Source organism: Ornithodoros turicata, chromosome 1 (genome assembly GCF_037126465.1).
Source record: "Ornithodoros turicata isolate Travis chromosome 1, ASM3712646v1, whole genome shotgun sequence".
NCBI lineage: Eukaryota > Metazoa > Arthropoda > Arachnida > Ixodida > Argasidae > Ornithodoros > Ornithodoros turicata.
The window spans coordinates 85171677-85194898 of record NC_088201.1 but is presented as its reverse complement, the minus strand read 5'-3'; the positions used below and the strand labels follow the sequence as shown (position 1 = coordinate 85194898).

The window sequence follows — 23222 nt, the reverse complement described above, 5'->3', positions numbered from 1 at the left end:
ACCCTCAACAAATTCTCTCTTACATTGTTTCCAGTCACTCCCACATACACACAGCCGAACACACTCCTGGCGGGCTGCATCTTTCTTATGTTGTGAGGCTTGTCCTGTACTTGTCCTTCTAATGTATGTTTTACTGCCTCATGCACTACAACCTTCTTTGAAGTGACCGTTTCGTAACTGTTTTTTTTTTTCGCTGCGCTTTGTTTCACCGCTTTTTAAGCGCTACACCTTCCCATGATCAGTCAGTTGTACCAAAGGTGCGGTATAGGTGGGTACGAGTACCAAAGGATGGTATTTTGCTTATTTCTCAACACAAATCTACAACACCATTTGCAACAAATGACGACAAAAGCAGCGTAGAAAACGGAAAAACCAATTTATTCAATTTTCAGCTAATCTCCAGACAAGTTTTTCATTATGAACCCTGGAACAGTAGCCTTCCAGGAACCGTACATTTCTTGACGAAAGAACGGGAACTTTTGCTTGACTGCTGTATTATTTTGTCATGATTTACAACCTTGATTCGTATAATATTTGACTGCTATAAGGAGGCACTGTTAATCTCTACGATGCAACAGAAAATATTTAATTGCGGATTAAGCATTTTAGCTTTAAAAGGCTACTACAAACAACATAAATAGCAATATCTCCCATAGCTTCGGCACTAGCACGATGCACACACTAGGCTTGCTATTTTTCGACCGCAAGAACATAACTTTTGCTTTGCAATTTAATTCAATCGAATTGAACATTTTATCGTTTTCCCGCTGTACGTCCTTACGGCAAACACTAAGCAAAACACATTGAGCAGGAAAGGAAAGGCCAAACACCGTTTGAAGCAGTGAATGTAGGATGAAATTCGAGCATATCCTAAGCAGCACAGTCATTTAACAGTGTATGGGTCTGACTTTTTCAGGTTAAATGTCTTTCCCGGATTCGGTAAGGAAAAATCGGGTACTATTTTGAAATCTGGAATTTGGGGAGAAATCGGGTGCTATTGATACAATCCAGTGTTATCACGGATTACTTTTTTCCTTCTGCCAGCAAGCGGCCATTGTTAGAGGTGCACATATTGGCTAAATATGCATTCCTTGCGATTTATAGTCACAAACACTACATGATGTAATATTACATGTGCTTCGCATAGTTTCTTGTTGCACTCAGATAATATGTTCATCAGACGTGTGCACTGATTGCTTCTAAATCGTGTACGTAGTACAGATACACGGGAGAAATAGGGTCGAAACTGATTCGCGAGGGAACAACCGGGTGGAATCGGGTTTAACCCAAAAACATCAGACCATAAGGGTAAGAGCCAAACGTAAAACACAAAAAATGAGGTAGTCAGCGATTGATTAATCGATAATAATTGAATAGAAGATTATTAATATATATATATTAACTGAATAATGCTAACGAAGCTCTTTATGTCATTTCAGAAAGCTAAAGTGCGAATCAGAGTACGTGGAAATTCGGTCAATGGAACTCATCCGTCACAATTTTCCCTTGGTCCTGAGTGTTATATGGGCTTATTTTCCTCGCAGCGATATTACGTTACCCTGGATATCAATGTCAGTAATATAGTCACTTGTATCTTAAAGGGACGGTGACATCCGGAAGCCCATCTATGAAATCGATACCACTGTGTTCGGCATCGGCCAACAGTCTAGCTGGCTATTTTTTTCGTTTCAAAAGTGCTTAAATATTAATTAAACGGATTTTAAAGATCAGCGCTGCCTTCGGGACTGCAGAACCTCCGGCGGCGTGACGTCAATCTGTAAGCGAAGGAGTGAGAGGGCGGCGCGCAGAGGAGGAAAGGCGCCGTCCAAACGCCCCGTACTCTACGAGACGCCCGCATGGCCACGGCATTGCTTTTCTCAAAGGCGTGCCATCATTAGCTGGTTACAGAATGACGTTTTCTCGTTTTTTCCTGAGAGGGAATTCCGGCATACCATCAACATCCGGCGTCTGCTGTTGTCACGTATTCCGTCGAATAACAGTGAAACTACACCAGAATTTCGCGTGTGATTTTCGATACCGTGGTGGTGGTCCGCGAGGAATTAGGTCACACTACAGTTTCGAAATCGACTGGAACGGATGCGACCGTCCCTTGAAGTTGCTTGTTCTGCCAAAGAAACATTGAATATATTTCATAACAGGAGACATATTCATGGCTACGACACCAACATCGAGCGGTTGAGGAATATGAATTATTTGTTCTAGGAACTAACAAAACGGTACTTGAGATGTCATGCCATTGCGACAGTATCGTCTGCAGCGCACCCGTTTACAGCGATGATTTTTGATGTTTCTTACTGCGCGTCCTAGCTGGATCGTGGGACCGGATGATGGCTGGCTTGACGGACGGACTGACCGGAGGAGCCCCAGGCCGTGGCCCTTCTCTTATGAAGAACACACGGCGACCTCGAACAGCTCCGCCGCACGCCAGCGCATGTGGGATATGTTCTCAGCTCAGAAGTACGAATACTTAAATAATCACATCTAGTATTGTTAAAGAAAGTTCCATATAACTAGACCAACAATAGCGATACGCACAGAGGGGGATATTTTCTTCCGGCCCACAGATCCCTTGAACGCGATATATGTAATAATGGCACGGGGATGTTGACCAGCTGAGGTGTGGTCCCGTCCCTCCTGTGTGGCGCCATCATTCTTGATGACACTTATAGTTCTAGCTCGGCAGAAAACGCGATAGTGTCTCGCGTAAAGCTTCTGCAATGATATCTGACTTAACTGTTCCGCGAATCCATTACAACGCGACCGCAGAGATGGAAATGACTTTCTCAAGCGTTCACTTGCTAATTGCTAGTCCATATGTGTCTTGTCATCCTGGTTCACAAACACACTTTCTCCCACAACCTCACACACTTTGTACAATTGCGCGGTACACGCAAGTCTGTTTTCCGTGCCTTCGTTTAAATCAGGTTCGTTTCACGCGCAATAAAACACGCCAAGGAGACAGAGCCCTCCACTGCGTCGAGCACTTTGGAGGTGTTCCGTTATAAAGGCGGACAACATCTACAATACACTGAACCTTCCCGTACATAATATTCCACTTTGCTTACAGTAAAATACACGTATTCTATTATTTTCTATCTCGAAGCAAAGTTCATCCACACACTGGCGGCGGCCGTTTTCTAGCAGTTGACGAAAAGGCAGGCTTACACACAGGTCGTGGCATAGGTGCTGTTCTGGTCCGTAGGAACGGGAAACCACTTGGACACTATCCTTGGCGTAAAAAGCGCCGCAAAAGCTTTGCGGAACTGCCTGCTCATGGAGCAGTACAGGACGAAGTTAACGGCGCTATTGAAGAGCGCCAGGATATCCATCACTTCACCAAAGTTCATGTAGACGTTCTGGAAGAAGTCGTCTCCTAAGATACCGCTCAGCAATGCCGCGATACCTGACGGAAATTCGGTCACGAGGAAGAGCAGGAGGACAGCCAAAAGCATCCGCGTCGTGCGATCGTGCGTACGGTTGTTGTCTTCGCGCGCCTTGAGTCGTTTCTTGCGCGCATTTGCTTCGTACAACACACGCATGAGACCCACGCTGAGTCCGGTAAGCGCGATGCAGGGCACTAACTTCATGAGGACAGAATACGTCCAAAAGTTGAGTGTCTGCAGTAGACCGTCGTTCGCCTTCGTGATGTTGCTGAAGTCGACTTTATACGAAGGCACTACGAGCGCTTCCGTGTCTTCGTGCACGGTAAAGGACAGGTAGACCGGCAGGCAGCAGAGACCGCATGAAAGGTAAACGCTTCCAATGGCCCACTGGGCACGTTCCATGCTGCACCATTTCTTACTGTTGGCAGGAAAACTGACGGCTAGGAAGCGCCACACAGCCAGCGTCACCGTGAGCCAAGTCGAAATAGTGTGGAAGACAATACTGACATGAGCGTGGATCAGGATGAAGACAGCGGCGCTGAATGACTGGCCTCCTCCTGGAGGGTGTGGTAGTACGTGCGTGTATACCGTGTAAGGCAAGTATGTCGTGATGACTAGCATATCCGCTACGGCTAAACCGGTGAGGATGCCGTTTGTTGGTGATACCATGTTTCTCCTGGTCAAAACGATGATATTGAGAACGTTGGCGACGATACCGAACACGCAGACTGTCATGCTTAAGTATCCGTGCAGGTGAGCGGTGTACCAGAGATGGAACTGGTGCAGTTCTGCGCCGTAGTAAGGGAGGACAGTGGGTTCTAGCGACGGAGTAGCATTGAGTCCGTCCGCTTGCCACCAGGATGAGCTGTTAGTAGCCAGAACGAGTTCATCGAGCTGACCGTCCGAAACGTTCTGGGGGTTGAGCAGTTCCATATGGGCGATGCTTGGTCACCGTCGGCGGGACTGTCTCATTCTTGAAATAGCTGGATTACTCTCTTGCCTGGTGTTACCTGCGGTGAAGAAAAGAACACCGTTAACGTGTGTAAATTCGAGGTGGTGGAATAGCTGCACAATACAGAGTCTGTTCAACGCAAGTGTCTCAGATCATTACCAAGTGTGCAAAGGGCTTTCGCCTGAGAGTTTTATAAGGTAATCTTATCTTTATGCAGCCATAGCTGTATCAGGGCGGTTTTGCGACGTTGGCGGTGGTTATGCCGAACGTAGCAGCTATGAAATAACGTCACCGCCCCATGACGTCCAACATCAAAGGTTACAGTGAATGCCACCAAGGCCATCACACGCATATGACATCACACCACTTGCAGCATCGCAGCTGACTGGCGCGGTAGCCCATCGCAGCGCAGGGAGAGGGAAATAAACCGTGGTGCCTTTGCGCTTGTCGCCATTGCACAATACTCCTCATAACAGGCGGCCACGCCGACTGCGCACATTATATGAGGAGCAGGAGTGGAAAGCGCAGTGCGCCGCTGCTGCTGAACGCACCAATCGTAAAGGTACGTGCATTGACCTACAGGTAGAGGTGTGCGCCGCGCCGGCACGCCGCCGCTGGTTCAACCGATCGCGCGCCGCTGTCGGGTAGCTGCATGATGATGATTAGAGGTTTTATGGCGCAGCGTGTCGGGTAGCGAACTCTTAACTTTTCCTTTCGCATTTTTACAAAAGTACTAGGAGAAAATATAAATCCACCATCAGGATTTACTTTGTTGTATTTATTATAGTTGTATTGTATTGTTGTATATGATTTATTGTTTTGTTTCTGTGTCCGATCGTTCATTGTTTGCAACAAACTGAATCTTCGGCCGCAGACATGATGTTTAAAAATGAAAGGTCAGCGACCCTGACGTGCCTTCACCAACACTGAGGAAAATATGGGAGATAAAATGTGAGTGTGTGTGCCATCTCCTGTGCTACCCCATCGTTGTCTAGAAAACATATTCTGAAATGTTTTAGAAATGAATACGGTAGTTACCTTTGAAAGATTATATTTATTAAATAGGGCAACTTGACGTCATTGTCTTTGGTGTTACGAATACAGAGGCGGCGTTTTCGAAAAATAATGAAGATGATTAAGAACGTGGATTTTGGTGCCCGGGAACTTTGTTGCCCGGGACTTTCCTGACAAGTGTTGTGTGTCCAAATAAAATCAGTTGCTAGTTGAACGCCCCCGTGTGTGTGTCGTGCTTGACCCTCCGTGCTCAGTCCCAACCAACACGCTGTACACATTCTCGAAAAATAATGTAGTCATAATGTAGTATTTTGATTGAACTGGACGATTTTTGCTGTGAAACGTAATTAACCTTGTAGATCGGCAATTTTTAATGTCTAAATTAGCACTCGTATGATGGGATAGACGTAAGAGGCATTAAATAGATCTGAAGTCATGGAAAAGTTATGTTGTTTTTCAAAACGACTCGAAAAGTGTCAAATGTCTGACAGAGGCGGACACTTTCGGTTTCGCCGATTCGTTTACCTTCCAAAATTGTACAGCTCGCACTGAAAATACCTTAATTATATATCGGATCCCTTCTTACTAACCCATGCTTCAGTGGTTTTGCAAAATCCCTATAAAAACCGAGAACGCGGGGGAGAATCGGGCGGTTAGGCTTCACTCAGGTGCCTTTGCCAGAAAAATGTCTCCACGGAAAAAAATACTGCGGCTTCCTGTGACAATAAGTGTGCAAAAGTTGTAATAGGTGACATACTGTTACGTAAAAGAAACATAGTTCAATAATATGAAAAAAGCCTGCCCCACGGGTCGGGTCGAAACAGTATCAAACTGATGGATGAACAACTTTACTACCCGACACCAGTCCTGCCAGGAATCTCGGGATAACGGTGAAGCACTAAAATAAGAAAAAAAGGAAAGAAAGAAAAACAACAACATCAGGAATCCTCGTGCGTAGGTGATCATGTGTCCCGTAAAAGAAAAACTGTTGTCAATTCTAATACTTATTTCACTTATATCGTGATGTTAGGTTACGTCGGGTGTTGCTGAGTTGCATGCCAAGTTTCTGTCAAGTCTGCTAGGTTCAAAGACCGCTGTCATTGAAAATGCGAGAGATTCTCCTGCCTGAAAATGGTTGTTTGGTGAACGTACTCCGTTCAGCTAATGTAGTTGTTTAGCATGAGTAATCTACTTTCCGTCACAGGTATAATAATTGCATAAAATAGACTGTTGATGATTGTGATTGTGGAACCTGTCTTGGAAGGGGAAGAAAAATGTCCCCTATCAGTAGATACTTGTTTGTGCGACTTTCTTTGAGTTCAGTGCTATACGAATAATCTCGCTACAGCTTTGAGAAAGTGCTGGTGGTACCTGTCGTTGTCCCTGCTTGCTACGAGATTCATTTATATTTCTGCGGCCAGTACTCTCAATGAAAAGGCGTCCTCTGTTGCAAATCACGACCAAATGTAAAGGCTATATCCACTCACGGTTAAGACAGTAGTGTTCGTTCACTACAGCTCTTGTGTCAACAAAGAATACGTTTTAGTACGGATAAAATAATGGTATTACTTGAGAACTGATCCGCATTAATTTATTGCCTGAGGAATATTGCGGTTTCATAGGGGTGTAATGCTAATAGACGACTGTTCTTTGCTTTGAGGTATTGTGTGCGTGTGTGAATCATTCTATGATGTCACGTGTCAACATGTCATTTCGCGTTCTGTAAAACTGTTCCTAAAACCTCTTCGAATCAACCCATTACTCACCTGTGCATTACACCGTTTATTCTGACACTTTTTAGCAAACGTTCTGGTTTTGGTTGTATGGCAAGGTGAACGGAAGAGTAGTCCGTTTACACCTGGAATTCATACCGGGAGTGTACTGCGTACAGGTTGTTTCAGTAACTGTGTGAAAAAAAAAAGAGATGAAAGTACGCTACGGAAAAGCATGCATTTTTCTTAGTCTCCGTGATTAGCAGATTAGCATGTTTCTTCAACCAACACGCCCTTTTCGTTTTATCTCTGCTATGCGATCAACGACATTTATTCGTAGAGAGCTTTTGCCATCTACTTTAAGTTATTTTACCAAATTTTACGTGAAAGAAATTTTATTTCTTGAATGGAACTACGAAATTTGCTTAGGCCATGTGAGGTTACGTCGCCAGAAAGACGAAATTTTCTCTCTCAGATTTACCCAGTTCCATTACGAAGTACATTTCCTACGGTACTGAAGTTCGTAATACTGTGATAGCTACAGTGGTAATTTGCCTGTCTTCTTACCGAACCTGCGAGTCTTCCTCAGCGCCCGGCGATTTTGTTCAGCGATTACCATGGTATCAGGGTATAGTCGGTAATGTATCTAGTAGAAATCTTCTAGTAGAATGCGATAAATGTGAAATGCGCTTGCGGTCTATGAGAAAAACGTTACATTCACGTTACAGACTTCGGAGTTCAACTGACGCGATTGAACTAATTGAATAAAATGGATAAAACGAATTCTATGTGGCAAAAGTTCCCTACGGATGAATATTTTGCTTGCATATTTCCCCCAGCGTTCCTTCTATTGTTGACATGCTTACTAGGACATCTTGTATATTGGCTTTCATACTACCTCCTTTGTTGCGAAATGTTCATCAGCTGCAGCCAGCTGTCTTGCTTGGATAGCAAAGCCGTAATTTGGATAGCAGAAGCAAACGTTTTGCAAACGTGCCGGTTTAGTCTCGACGGTATTCACGTTGAAGCTGCGTACCTCCCATCGTGAGAACGCACGTCAACACAAGAGCGACGCGCACAAACAAGAGGTATTTTTCGTGTTTCTTTCTCGCTTCCAGTCTCGTATTTTTCTGGGCCTCATAACGATGCCCGTTTCAGTTTCTTTTCTCTGTAGGTGCTAAACTATTTATAGGTGATAGAATTCTTAGAAAACGCCGAACTGGTATCATACACCCAGAAAGATTATAATAATTTAGGACCACTGTGGCGACGTAAAGCCAGGAATTATTATTATTCCTGCGTATATGATGACAATTCGGTGCTTTCTAAGCATTCTATCACTCATACGAGTAGTTTAGCACCTATACAGAGAAAAGAAACGAAAACGGACACCGCTATGAAGCCCACAGATATTTCGCGTATTTCGAAAAAATGTCAGTTTTGAATGCGTGGCAGCAATGATCACGCCGCCGCGGACACCGCGCCACACCAATTCACGCTGATTTACCGCCACCGTGCTGTTCAAAATCGGCAAAAACCGCCGACAAAATCCGCATCGGCGCCACAGGGGTGACACAAACCCGCCATTGTTGTAACTACCCTCAAGCGGGTGCTTGTCGCAAAACTGCCACCTTGTCCTGGTCACACGTCATAGGAAACGTCATTTTAAGGTCATGTGACTTTGTTTACATATCGTTTTAGCACTTTCCGACATGTTCTGATCGGCATAAAGCGAAGAGATGAAAGTATTTTGCCAGTGTAATCTATGCTGTGCTTCTTCCGCGACATGGTAGCCCATTTTTGCTCACTTTAAGTAAATAATGCCGAGTCGTCATCGCATCTTTAGAAGTGGTCAACACTGGGAGGCTTCAAGTACAAAACTGCGCGTTTAGTGCGAGATTATTGGATGAAAATACGAGTAATTACCGAGGTCTAAAGACGCCCGAAACGGTGCACAGAAACAGTAAGCGTTTTGTTCACACACGATTTTGCAGCCGATCACGGGCACGGCCATATTTAAGGTCACGTGTGCGTTGACGTTTGCTGTGACGTGCGTGCAGGACCGGTACAGAATGCATTGCGTTCGCCCAGCACGCTTTCGTCTATGGAGCAATACATTTAATGCCACCCCTGTGATCGGCGCACACCTCTACCTATAGGGGGCGTGCGCTACTCCAGGCTGCGCGCAGAACACTGTGGTGACAGCGCCACAAGCGGAAGAAGTGTTGATAGCTCTCTGCATCGGCTGTTCCATTGGGAACGCTGTTTCGCAATTGCGAAACGCACTGCGTTTTGTACGGATTTTCGAACTTGCGGGGAAGAGATTCCTGTTTCAGCCCTTTTGTACGACTAAAAAGTGGCAAGCTGAAAATTAAACATGGATTTGTGGTAAAAACACGTGATTCCAGATCGAGGTGACATTGCAGTCAGCGCAAAGTGCGCCCTGCTGGTGATGAAGAACGTTGTTTACGACTTCGAGCTTGTTTCAAGTCAATTTGAATTAGCGTATCTGTAAATTCTACAGTTAGTGATTCAAAGATGATATTACTAGACGGTCCCGCACTCATCAACAAATTTAGTTGATCGGTGATTACCTTACGACATGAAGTCGTATGAACAGAAAGACAGCAGTTTTGATAGCATCTTTAGAATTTCATTCATGAGTTCGAGGTTTAGTTGTCCGTCACTGCCGCCATATATCTGGCATATATGTTAGCGTGATTGATTTTGACAATGTTTCATTTACCTTTTTGGTTTAAGAGCTGAGAAAATAAATTTGTATATGCCTTTACCAAACTTGGACAAAATTACGCCCTGTTGTTGTGTACCAGGATATTTCCAGGATACAGGTTAATAGATTAGAAACATTTCACAATAATATGCCACTGCAAGGTCTTTTTGCGTTGGTTCAATTGAAACGTGATGGTATGATTCTATGGTATGGTCAGATTATTAATTATTGCATAAATTCATTACGCATCATCAATAAATGTGAGTGGCATGTGACTGGATGACCCGGCAACTGGTCGCTTAATGAGTTGTTTGGCGTCTTCCTGTAGTTCGTCGAAATATCCTTACCATATATGACAAACTAGAAGACACAAAAATATAGTAGTCATAGAGCACATATCCCCTCGAAATGCCCACAAAATTCTCTGAACGAATTTTCCTTGATTGGTTTGGAATTCAATCGGACCCACCCTCGCTAAAAAGTGGATGTTTATCAAAACACTGCGCATATTCACGCAATGAAATTATCGCCCGTTGCGAGTGTATTTCCATGCCCAAGATTCGCGGCGGGTCTCCCTAGAGTGCGCTTAGCCTAATAACACGTGTTGTGTAAGTGAGACAACTTTACCTTTGTACACGTGTATAGGTGAGAGGAGGCATGAAACCCGAAAGGAAGGAGAAGGAGAGGAGAGAGCGAGCACTTATCACAGGTCACTTGTTTTTGATTGGTAATAACGGGCACCGTGTGACGAGCTTGATAAGGATTCTTCAAACTGCTTCGTCGCTTTCAAATGTCAGATTTCTTTTTAGAGGAGTATCGCTGGTACGAATGGGCATTTCCAATGCCATCATACCTCTGACACTTTCTGTTTTCACTATTATTGAAGGGCGTTTCATCTAAAATGAGTCAAACATTTTTATAAAAATGGTGCATTGCACTTGAACGAGACTTAGTGCGTAATGTTAGAAAGGGTGCAGAGATACTCAGTCAATTATTTTGTTTCCTCGTAAATTACATAATTCGTCAATTAAAATCATTTGGTGATCCTTTTAACTGCAGGGACTATAGCAAAACTGTCAATGGCGGAGTTGTAGAGGGGGTCTTCGATTCCCTTACCCGTGATTATGTACTTCCTCACAGTTATGTTTCTTTTTTCTTTGTTTCCCTGGTTTCAAAAAAAAAGTGCCCCGAAAGTTTCAAAATACCGCCCGACAGCAGCACAAACGCACACGAAAACAAGTGGTCTGTTCGTTCAAACAAAAGGCGCCATCAGCGCATGAGCGGAGTTGGCGTGGAAAAAACCAACACCTCCTAGGTAGCATCAGCCCTGCTCCCACGTGAAACGGCGTCTCACAGGAAGGCCTGCTGTGGACGCTGCTATGATGTCGATGAAAGAGCGAACGAGAAGAAAACTTGAAGCAGGTCGCAAAGCCAGGCAGGCCTCCGTGGGGTGACGTATGCGCGCAGGCCTGATGCTATCTAGGAGGTGTTGAATAAAATGAACGCAGCCGTGCGAATGCTTTCCGCAGGTGCGCCATCGGCTATGCTGCACTGCAATACCGCTCTAGACTGTCTTCTTCCACAATACCAGTATAATTTAGAGCTATGAAAGTATCAGACAAGTGTCGCTACAATACCAAGTTGTTTATGAACGGTATACAACGTGACGATCTCTTTGCGCTACACATCGACAACTGGACAGCCCAGCCAGAAAACATGCCCCCGATCACAATCACAGTTTATCTACTCGTAATATTTTCACCAAGCTGGTTCATAGCTGATATTGTGAAAGCGTACAGTCACTGGAAGCCTGCAATTACTTCACCTTAGGCGAGCTGTTTGATCGGGGCGTTTCTGGAAACAGCGCTGATTGGGTACGGTGCACCGGTTCATGTTAGCGTCGTTTCTTTGTACACAGGTATCGTGAGGGAATCGCACAAACGCGATGTCAGGGAACCTTTCCGTTTACCTGATCAAAACGACTCCAATCAAACGATTTCTTTGCTCTGCATTGCGCAGAAACTTATGAAAAGTGATTTCAACCAAAACAACAAAAAGTTGAAAGTTCGATATTTCATGTCTGCCTCTGTGTTGCTTTCGACGTCTTGGCTAATGACTACCTAAACCTGTCTCAGCGTCAGATTTTTACTCGATTAGTATTACTGTGATACTCCTACCAAACTTCTGAGCAAACCCTGCAAGGCCGATTTGTAATATTAATGCCTTCAAAGCTACTAGAGACGGACCGGTAGGCTTGGTGATCTCTCGAGTGAATTCGAGCATATACAGGGTGTCCCAGAAAACGACAGAATTCGGCACGCTCTTCATGTTGGTATAGGGTAAAAAAGTGACTTTTACTTGGCAAATTTCCGAGTTCACTTCGCAAAAATTTACATAATTACACTTAGGTTACGTGACATGCACATAAGGAGGTGGCAAAGGCCAAGTAAGAACTAATGCCGTTGACCGCATGATTCTAGGTGGCGTAGTTTTTTTCTTTTTTAGAATACAATGACACGTTTTCTGGGACAGCAGGCTACCCCAAAGCAGTCGTATGCCGCCCGCGTAGTTCCTCCAAAGTTCGATGCGGCCTGCAGACACGAATGAGTTCGGCACCCCTGGTGTACACTAAAAAAAAGATGGGATATCGCCATGGTGATCGGAATATTAGAGTAACGTTATCTTAGGCTATTGACAGTACTTTATCGAAGGCGAAGTACAACGTCACCTCCAGTGTTTGCAAAAATCGCCCAGGGTGCATTATTTCACGCGCAATGCCGCTAAAGCCAACTGCACAGAATGATGCATGTCTGCCAGCCTTTGCTTAAAGATATTATGAAACAGCGCGCGTCTGGCGATGTGTTAAGTTTCTGCGCAGGTACGCCGCCACTATCGGCTTGAAGTCAAGAAAACATTGACACAACACAATTATATGCGCTAGGTCCCAGTTGTATTCGACGCATTTAGCTGAGTTAAACATATGGGCATATGCCTTACTTAGATGTACACAAATGCCGCTTCCACAAAGCGCAGGCGCAACGGCTCAGCCATGCACAGTTTAAGCATGCGTGAAGAAAAGAAAACGAAAAATGGCCTTGCCTTCGCTCCTCCTAAATAGAGCCATATAACGTCTTTAGACAAAATATACGATTTTACAGCCCTTAAGGCACCCATCAATTTTCATACTGGTGGCAACCAAGCTTCCCCGTGGTGTAGCGAGGAAAAATTAAGCAAGAGTGTGAAACATAAAAGTAAGCATACATTGTATACATACAAAAAACATGACGGTCACAGATAAGGTAAAGATGAAAAGGAAATCATCGGCGGGCAGATCACAGTGCAGTAACGCTACCCCAAGAAGCACAATGTACTGAAAGTCGAGTGCAATAGGGGTGGAAGGTATGTGTCTTATCAATGCTCTTTAGTTTCACAAGTCTGTTCAAGGCCTTCCACCTACCCGTCCACCCCGTATTGCACTCGACTTTCAGTACATTGTGCTGCCTGGGACACTACAGCCATAATAATTAACGCCATAAGTACAATGTCAGAAAGAGTTTAAGAAACTGCTACCAAGAAGAGAGCGTTCGATTTCTCAAAACGCGAACCTCAGGGTAAGGAAGTATCTGCAGCCTTGTCTTTTCTGTTGTTAAAGGAGAGGTCACCAGAAATGTTCTTCAGCCTCCTTGGCCGTGAAAGCACAACTTTTGTGGATGTTCTTATCAAACCCTTCTTCCGGTGCTCGTTATCAAAAAAGAATGCGCGCCGAACTTTGATAATTCCCCTCCCTTTCGGGTTTCATTCCTCCTCCCATTTACACGTGCTCAAATGTACAGTCGGCTTTCCTACATGCGGAAGTGTCGATAGCCTAAGGCCTCTTTAAGTGTGATGTCGCACATTTTAGTCGCACTTTGATGCCCTCGGGAACAAAATTGGTTCGCTACAAAACCAAGACATTCACTTTAGGTTCTAAACATGTTCCCACTAATTCTGAAACTGCAGTGGAAAATTACCTAAAGCGGATATATTTTGGTATATAAGGCTGTGAAATCACGATGGAGCGCGAATTCTACTTCTGTCCCATTGAGTACAATGTGTAAGATTTCAAACGCCGGGGGAACAAAAGCCTTTATAGATATAGGGACAATTCCTTTTCGGCATAATTTATTGTATATAGATCTGACAGGATCCAGTGGCGAACCAGTGAAAGGTGTCGGCGTTATCCGTCAAAATGAAATTATACGTTTCTGATGCATTGCGTCTATGGGTGTAATGCAGGCGAAGCACGCTTTAAGTTTTTGTCCGCGAATGTTGGGCATGCATGTTATCATAACCGCAAAAATCTACTTTCTCAACACGCTTAATAAGTAAGATGTAACACTGTCTCCATGTTTAATCATACCACTAGCGTGGGAAGCGGTCAAATATGTGCGAGGCATCCGCACACTGTGATGGGCATTTTGGATATATTATTGGCCTTTTCCTCACTACTGAATTTGTTGCTATTGAGCTAAAAACAGATCAGGGAAACAAACGAAATGTGGACGATTCTTCGGATAAAAACGCGGCCACTACACATCAGTCAGCGTTCGCCTGTGGAAGCTACGCGACCGCTTGGCGACTCTATCAACCACAGATGGCCGCTTTCTCCGCAAGTAAACTTTTCTGCACGATCCGTATTCCCCATCACGAAGATTCCCACCGAGTTGCAGTGGCTCGCCGTCCCGATATACTTTGCTAATAATTCAGTCTGTTTCCGCCCTTCGAATAGAACAAGTGTAAATGCACCTGTCTGTGTGTGGGGGGGGGGGGGAGGAGTGAACGGGACCGTGAAAACACTGCACCCCATTGCGCGAAGGTGATACTGCTCTGTCTGTCATGTCACTTCTTGAGACAGCGATACCTCCGGCACATGGGGGCAAAAAGGCGTGTTTTCTTTTTCTTTTTGTGAGCAGCGGTTTAAATAAAGCAAACAGAGAAATGGAAAACCTCACAGTCCAAAAAGCTTCGAAAGGTACTAGCATTCCCTTGCCAAGAGAAAACAAATACTATGTATTGCTTGTCGCGCGAACTTCCGCGAATTCGAGGGTACTGCTCGCCTCCAGAACAAAACGGTGGGTGAGCTGTCTAAGTATAATTCGATTATATGCACAAAAACAACAGTCATGTGAGGAGTTGCCTGGTGTATTAACTCTGCAACAAGGTAACGCCTGTGTTTCTTACTCCTCTTGGTCTGAGACACTCAGTAGGTTCATCGAAAGTCAAATTTGAGAGTGCCACAGAATTCCGCATCTCTGCCTCTTTCGCAATAAGTGCTCAATGTAACATAGACAGTCAGTTTTGGAAGGAGCAAAATCCTGCAACCTTGCACAGGACCGCCCTTTGTTTCTGAGAAACGTCATTCATCCCTTGTTTGCACGTACTTTTTGGTTCGAGATATTCGCTTTGGGACGTACAGGGGATGTACAGGATTGGGTATCCCCAACAACTAAAATATTTTGAGGAGACAGACTGGACGTCCATGTGACGTCCATGAAACATAGCTATAGTTGTGACATCTGCGACATAGTTTGGATCCAATCACGAATATCTCTGGGACGTACATAGGATGTCTCGACGTCTTGGACGTCTGCGACACATTTTGGACGTCTCCAGGATATTCGTGGTTTACTGGGTTGGTGTTGCATAGTCTAATGTAGGCTTGGGATACTGGCCATTCCTTGTATGTTGTCCTGCATGCGTTTTTCTGTAGCGTCTACTTACAAGGGGAACCATTTCATTGGTGCTAAGCATGGCTGGAATTTTGTGACGTGAAGCTGCAGAGCGGTTCTGTTTCCTTGGCACCTTGGGTTGCTCTGTGCACAACACTGTTCACAGACTACATTTTTACACACAGGAAGGATCAGGTGGGATGTAATCCCAACATTGAAGTGCTCTTCATATAGTGCTGGTAATTATGGGGCCAACAAAAACATAGAACTGGGCAACATTTTCTGTGTTCATGTCATCATATCTGCATGACCTCAAAAGTAGTAAAACAGATGCTTGTATTGTTGTACACAGGTATGTTGACACCATATGGTATAAAGCACAAGCATTGGGGACGACAACAGACAACAAGCCGTCATATATGTACCAAGCAGGCCCGTCCCTGAAGAAGCTGCAGGGACACAAGGTGATACAGGGAGCTGGGCCACCACGCTTACCCCTTCAGGGTTATAACCATCCCCCTGATAATAGAGGAACACTGACATGGGAAAATGGCATAAGCTGAAGTTAATAGTGCACCATCTTGCATTGCACAGCAGGAAATGGGACAGAGGTTTCACCACACAGCAGATTACTGAGCATCGTGACGTACGAATCCTCCCTTCAAGGCCACTGCTATGCGAGCAGGGTCTACGATGTTCTACGAGTGTCATCAGGACCACCAACCCAAGCTGCAGGTATGCCCGCCCATTGAGTTGCTTTCTTGTCACAATTACTGCAATCCGTAACCTTCCTTTTCTCGTCATTCCGAGGCACGGGTGAACGATGCCTCCTTCAGCAGCATGTGACACAAGAAGAGACAGCACTTCAACGCGCAAGGAGCAAGCTTTAGAAACTGCGGCGAAAGTTGCACAACCTCTAGGCTTGCAACAAGAAACTCCATAGAGATATACGGCAATGTCAGCAATCAAGAACAATCCGTGCATTTGTTAACGCCTGTGAAGAAGCTTTTGAGTACAATGTTGACGGGTTCCCTACCGCGCATTGGGTCAGGTCAATAAGCTCAGGAAAATCTTAGATATGGTCAAACGAAACACGTCAACTTTGTGTTCTACGTCAGTGTATGCTGACTTATTCAATCCTTTTCTTCGAGTGCGTTTGTTGTGGTATGCGACGACGAAAAAATACAGAGATCAAGGACTGTACAGTGCATCCGAGGGCAATAGAGCAAGTTGCAAGGCTGAAGTTGTAATTGTTGGACTGCTGTTTGTACATGTTTGTTTAACCTCTTTCACAATTTTACTCTTTGCACATGAAGATTACATAAATGCTTCTGGGGAGCTTAGAAACATTCTTCATAGTACGGACTGCTTTACTGAGTAATATAGTGTGGCTTGGTGCTTTTGTGCATTGTGCATATTCTTTGGATTGTGCTATTTTGAATATCTGAGGTTGACAGTCCTTTGCATATACCATGTACGAGGGGCCATGCAGACTTGCTGCTTTTTTCCCTCCCTCAGCTTCTGAGAATTGCTACCTTGAATTACTCAACACTTTTTAAAAAGGCGAAGCAATCCGCACACCATTATGACAAATGTGCTAGATGAAGTAACCCTCTGCGTCCTTTCCAGTGCTGCCTTGTTGTGTCCTACGTTCACTTGTGATTTTCATGTGAAAGTTACAGGTTATATGCAGCTTGTGTATTGAGAGTTATCGTCTGTTGTACAGCTTGGGACAAAACTTGGGAACACGGTACTGGCGTAGTTCTTCATGGGAACGGCCCCCTGCTAGATATCAAGAAGAGATCGAATAGGAAACGGGTGTCCGGCTATTCTATCCATCTCTCAATATGTGCGTCCACCTCTGCTTGCTGCTAGGGTGTCGCTCAAATGGAGAAATGTGACAACCCGGTGTTTTCTGAGATTTCCAGTCTTCTCTGCCGGTCAAACACGGAGAGCTGCCTCGGGACCCAACGGGCACTAACTTTCCAAAACTGGTGGTGTTCATGAATGATAGTGTTCAACGTTGCCGTCTCGGAACAGTTTGCACCTCTCAAACGCTTTGTTGCGGTTACGTGTATCGTGGCCATACTTAGCCTGAAGTCTTCTGTGAATTTCAGATGACTTTACGCCTTCATTCACGAGAAACTTCATGTCAATTCGCTGTTCCATGTGCACGCTCACCTCGTTGTCGGCCATCTTCCCAATGGGTAATTTGCCAACTACCGATGATCGGCCGTCCATCGGCAGTCGGTCGGCAAACGACTTCATCGGCCAAGAATGATTGAAACAAGCATGGGCCAAGGTCACTAATAGGGTATGTTGGTCAACGGACGCTGGCCCCACAGCACGCCCTGATACCTTGTTGAGGTGTCGTTAAAGCGTTAGCATGCATCGTCTGGCCAACATTGGGTGGCCGTCGCGAAGAGATTCACCGAAAAGAACGCAGAGCCACTCTTTTTTTGGTAATAGCAATACATAACGCGAGATTTAAACCATATTCTGTTCTCGATCCCAAGTGGAAAGTGCCGAAAGCCAACCATCGGCCAGCGGTCGGCTTTTGGTTGGCATGCAACTTAGTCGGCCATTGCACCTTGGACCAACGTCAGTATAATGTCGCTCACAGGGGGCAGATCTGTACCAAGAAACGAGCTCGTTGGCCAAGCACTTGCCAAGCACGGCTCGGTTGGCTAGCCAAGCTCTTGTCAAGTTTGGTTCAGTCTCGGTATGTTGCCTCGGGGAGAGGGAAACGCGGAATGGTGTAGCACTTCGTAAGTTCGACTTTGGTTTGGACCTGAGATTGTCTCCGACCCAAAGCAGTAAGAAACAGACACGTTATCTTCATTGTGAGCTAATACGACCAGCAATTCCTCATTTCAGTGTTGTTTGTGTACGCGTTGAATTAAACTTAGACACCTCACCCTTCATCTTGACTCACACACGAACAGGACTCTCGAATTTGTGGAAGTTCGCTGGACAACCTATGTACAGTATCTGTTTTTGCTCGCGAAAGAAATGCTTACGCTTGTCCCGTTCTAGAGCTGGCAATACGAGAAATGCAATTGCTTTTCTTTGTAATCTGTTTGATTCTGGTGGTCACAGGCATATTGGAAGCTTTTATGATTCTCCCTGTATTTTTTGCTCTTTGAAATGCTGTTTCATTGTGTGAAATTTCTGTGCTATAGGCGGCGTGCTCACTGCTCCCTGTGCAAAATACGAGCAAAAAACAAAGCATGATAAATCGTCACTCTACGCTGCGAGACAACTGAGTATGAATAACGTCCATCCAACGTCGGGCCTATTGCTCTGTGACTGTGGGACCCGTGATCGGCCCATTGATAAAAATACATTGTTGCCTAAGGTGAAGCCAGGGAAACCCCAAGCTGCGACCAATCTCGGTTTTATGCTGGTACTAACTTAGCCCTATGTCGTTTAGGTCGGCCATTCACGTTGGCCCAAACTCCAGCAGATTAAGTCAGGCCACGTTAGGCCAATGTCAAGCGCCGATCTTGGCCCGGTCACCTTTACATAGGTCGGACCGACAACTTTTAGTCTGACACTGTACATTGGGCCGACTTTGTGCCGACATTGTTTTTCCCATTGGGTTGTCCAGCACGTGTCTTCTGTTTTGCACAAACTTTTGACCACCACGTGGTGAACGCGGAGGCGTGTCGCGTTTGAAAATGACGAAAAAGAAGTAGCGCGAGCCATTTGTACACTTAGGAGACAGAAATTCCCGGTTTGACTTGAACACCCCTCGTAGTTGGGTAACCCGCTACGCAGTTTTATCGAGGTCTGGCGAAAAAAGTACTAGCTGGCAAATTCCTGACGCTCGGAAAGCGCCACGCGAACATGCGAGATCTGGCAAAAAAGTTGCCACGAAATGACCACCCAAATTCGCCATTAGCATGACTTGCCGCTGCTTGGTCTGCAAACATGACTATGTTAATTGCGTAGAATATATTTTAAAAATGGACCTTTTTGCAGCAATTTCGCCTTGTAAAATAGGCAAATCTTGCCAAGAACCTCGACGCATGACGTTGTTGCGGCTTTTTCGACATTTTTTTCCGCCTAGAAGCCGCAGGGTCGATACTAAAGTATGTGCCCCTCTGCAACCGAAAACCTAGCCACCAAACGCTGCGTCTTCCTGATGCATGCTGTCAAGGGGGCGGCCATATTGAAACTACTGTGATCACGCGTGACATTCACCATCGAGCTCGAAAAGGTAACAGAAACGGAAATGGTATTATACCGGAAATATAGCAGGTAACGGTAACAGAAACAGAAACGTATATCGCACACTTAGAATACCTGAAACAGAAACGGGAACGACAATAATTTACGGTAATAATTCGGGTACTGCAGGACCCGAATTATTGCAATCCCTTACCGTATCGTGTAGATAAATTGATGAAATATACCTCAATCAAGGAAACAAAAATTAACTGAAGAACTAAAACTAAAATGGACTATCAAACTGGAGCATACAAGTGAGTAGCATACAGTAAATAGAAGAAGCATAGTTCTTATACGCTGATGGTGACTTCTAAGTTGTAAGCGTGAGTAACATTCCTGAAAACCACACTGCTCTAGCTGCTCATAGAAATCACGTATATGTATATTTGAATAAACGTTGTCTCTTGTGTGCATGTATCCCCGGAGTCCTCAAAACAGACTTCAGAACGTAGAGGGAGTAAGTTTTCAGGATTAAGTTAAGTCACGGTCTCAAACGATTTAAAAAAAAGAAAAGAAAGAAGAAGAACAAAACGCGGGGGGGTATCGAAAACCGAAACGGAAACGTAAGCAACAATGGTGGTAACCGAAACTGAAACAGAAACAAATGAGAACCAGTAACGGAGATGGTAACGGAAACGAAACATATTCCGTTCCCTGCTTTCGGGCCGGCGTCCATAGCTCCGTTCGGTGGTGGAAGAAAACATATTTGCAGCGCAGCAGTCTGTCACGGGATTTCATTTTGTTATGGCTATATTGCGCTTACGTTTTGCTTATGGCACGAACCGCTTAGCGACGATGCCAGGTTGCTTGGCCTCCACCATAAAACAGGCCTATGTTCACTTCGTTATCACTATGTGCGCAATACTCTACAATCAATTCTTGATCTTATCAAACTTCTATTCAGTACAGCTAGTCTTAAGATTAGTGATTACCACACTCGTCACCCGGTTGTTGCCATTTGCGTCTTACGCAGACCGTCACAGCTGCTGACCACCCGAGTTCAACGTCAGCGGTTCCCTTCGCAACACACTTCTATTGTTCCTTTTGCTTCATCAGCCGTTCTGGAGGACCCGAACAAAAAACTCAACGTGTTCACAGTAGGCGAGCTTAGACGCGAAAGACGTCAGCAATTAGTTGCTTGGTGACTCAGCTGAATCAGGACAATCTGGTGCACTGTAGGAGAGCACTTTCGGTGGCTTATTTCCATCTTATCGCGCTACCTCGCATTACTCATGACTGTCGCCGTGCACCTTTGCAAGCTGCACAGAGTCTGAGGAAGCAAGCGAAAATCGATGCCTCCAGTGAAAATGTGGGAAGAAGTTACGCAGACCGCAGTGTCATGGAAGCTCATAACTAGGGCTCCGGGTTTCGGAGGGTATGGCTTTGGCATATTCGGAAGGGTATTTTTCTTCGTTTATTATTTTCCGGGAATTTGCAGTTTTTCGTAGTTCGTTTTTACAGTTGAGTTAATATCCGAACATTGGCAAACAAAGCAACGGCTGGGAACCGACATACTCGCAAAACGAAGGAGAAACTGCTGTTAGGCGGTATAGGTTTCAGACAACGACATCGCGATCACCCACCTGCGTGAACGTCTCGAAATACGAATGCACCTTGACAAAGCCCCAAGGCAGCTTTCGTTTGCGTCCCATCTTACGGTCCGCATGGCAACAGCTGGCTCCCCTTTTAAGAAGGAAATAGGTATGCTATCCGTGCTGTGTTGACAGCTTGGAGGGGGAGGGGATGCATGATTCTCAGTAGAAAAAGCAAAGAAAAATCCAGAGTGCTGGACGTTCTCCAAGTACACCTGAGCAATTGCCGAAATGGTCTCAAAAGGTCAGAATGTTGAGTAGAGCCACTAAATAGGGTAACCCTGTTCAGTGACTCCGATGTCGAGGTGCCCCTGGGAAAGGATGGAGCTTACCCGCATAGAACGGCTGCTTAGCGCATTGTTCTCTCTGTGACTCCTGCTCAGTCGATTTCGGCCAAGAGAGCCACACTCTTGCTTGTCTCGTGGGTTGGTAACCTGCGATGCGAGGCCTCGACAGGAACCGGTAAAGGAACCTCGCCAACCGCAACTAGTCATCAGGGCATGGCTTTTCTTGGCGAGCTCTAGGTAACCGGAACACTCCAAGACCGGAGCTTTTCGGATAAATCCGAACTGTCTTAAATTAAAGCGGCGTATGTTTAATTTATGTTCGGATAAATCCGAAAGCAGGGAAACCCACCTATAATCAACATAAAGGGTGTCGCAGTCGAGACGAAACTTGAGAGATTGCCCTGCACAACATACGGAGAGAGAAGGCTTTGACGGGAAAGTATTTGCCATGGTTGGTTTGTTGGTGGCGTTTCTGTTGCCGAGCGCTCGGCCCGCCGATATGACGTCATGTTGTGGAAATCGCGCATCTTAGGCCGACTTCATAGGTGACTATTTTACAAAGGGAGTGACTGGAATATCTATTTTGGTGTTCCCATTGTGCCCTAGTAAGTTTCGAATGAAGGAGCGCGGTCGAAGCGAAAACTGCGATATTTTCACGAGATTCAGGTAGTAAAAGAACTGGAACCCCGGCGTGCACGGCACAGAGTTTGAGTATTGCTTCTGTGAGGGTTCTTAAAGAGACCTTCGCATCCGGAAACCCATCTATGACACCGATACTATTATGTGCGGCATCGGCCGACAATCTTGGCCAGTTTTTTCGTTCGTAAAGTGCTGATATATTAAATAGACGAATTTCAAAGATCAGCGCTGCTTCTACAGCTGCAGAGGCTCCTGCGGCGTGGCGTCATTCCCTAACCGGAGGAGTGAGACGGCAGAGCTCAGAGGAAGAAAGACACCGTCCAGACGCCCCGTAACTCTGTGAGACGACAGCACAGCCGCGGTATTCCTTTTCTCAAGGCCTCGCCCTTATTGGTTCTTAGGGAGTGATGTTTTCTCGCGTTTCCAGAGAGGGAACCCCGGCATGCTCTCAATATCCGGCGTCTGATTTTTTTATGCATTCCATCGAATAACAGTCAAACTAAGGGCCCGAAACTCGCGAGTTCCTTTGCGGGCTAAAGTGAGGCGCTTCATGCGTTTCACGTCATCGGACGTCAGAAAACGTCATAAATTGAACGTCATGGAGACATCCGGTGGCTAGTGCTTACTGATTTGTCCCATGAGGATGAATTCGTTTTCTGAACGATGATTGGCCGTTTTCAAATTTGTTCGCGAGCGCTCAAACAGGCGACAGCGCGGCGGCTGTGCCGGCTGGAACCGGCGTCCAGGGAGTCGCCGGAGTCCGTCTCGGACGGCTCGTGTTGTGGAGCGGTTGGGTTGCTCTATGAGTTCTGATTTTTCCACTTTAAAAACGCAAGCTGCATCATGTGAGTGTCCTCGAACAGTCACAGCTGTCAGAGAAGATGCCTGCGCAACATTTCTGCTCTGCTTCTTGGTGTAGAAACGACTCGAGAGTCCGAACGCCTCGTACC

General features: G+C 45.5%; 1 protein-coding gene across 2 annotated transcripts in view; it reads right to left on the bottom strand.

The window, feature by feature from the left end:
• Nucleotides 1-357: 357 nt before the first annotated feature.
• LOC135378441 (G-protein coupled receptor dmsr-1-like) overlaps nucleotides 358-23222 on the bottom strand; it is a 455353-nt gene continuing 432488 nt past the window's right edge. For both annotated transcript variants that reach the window (XM_064611482.1, XM_064611483.1), the window contains one exon: nucleotides 358-4414. In XM_064611482.1, the coding sequence (XP_064467552.1) occupies nucleotides 3183-4337 (1155 nt within the window). In that variant the 5' untranslated portion in view covers nucleotides 4338-4414 and the 3' untranslated portion in view covers nucleotides 358-3182. The remainder of the gene's footprint in view (nucleotides 4415-23222) is intronic.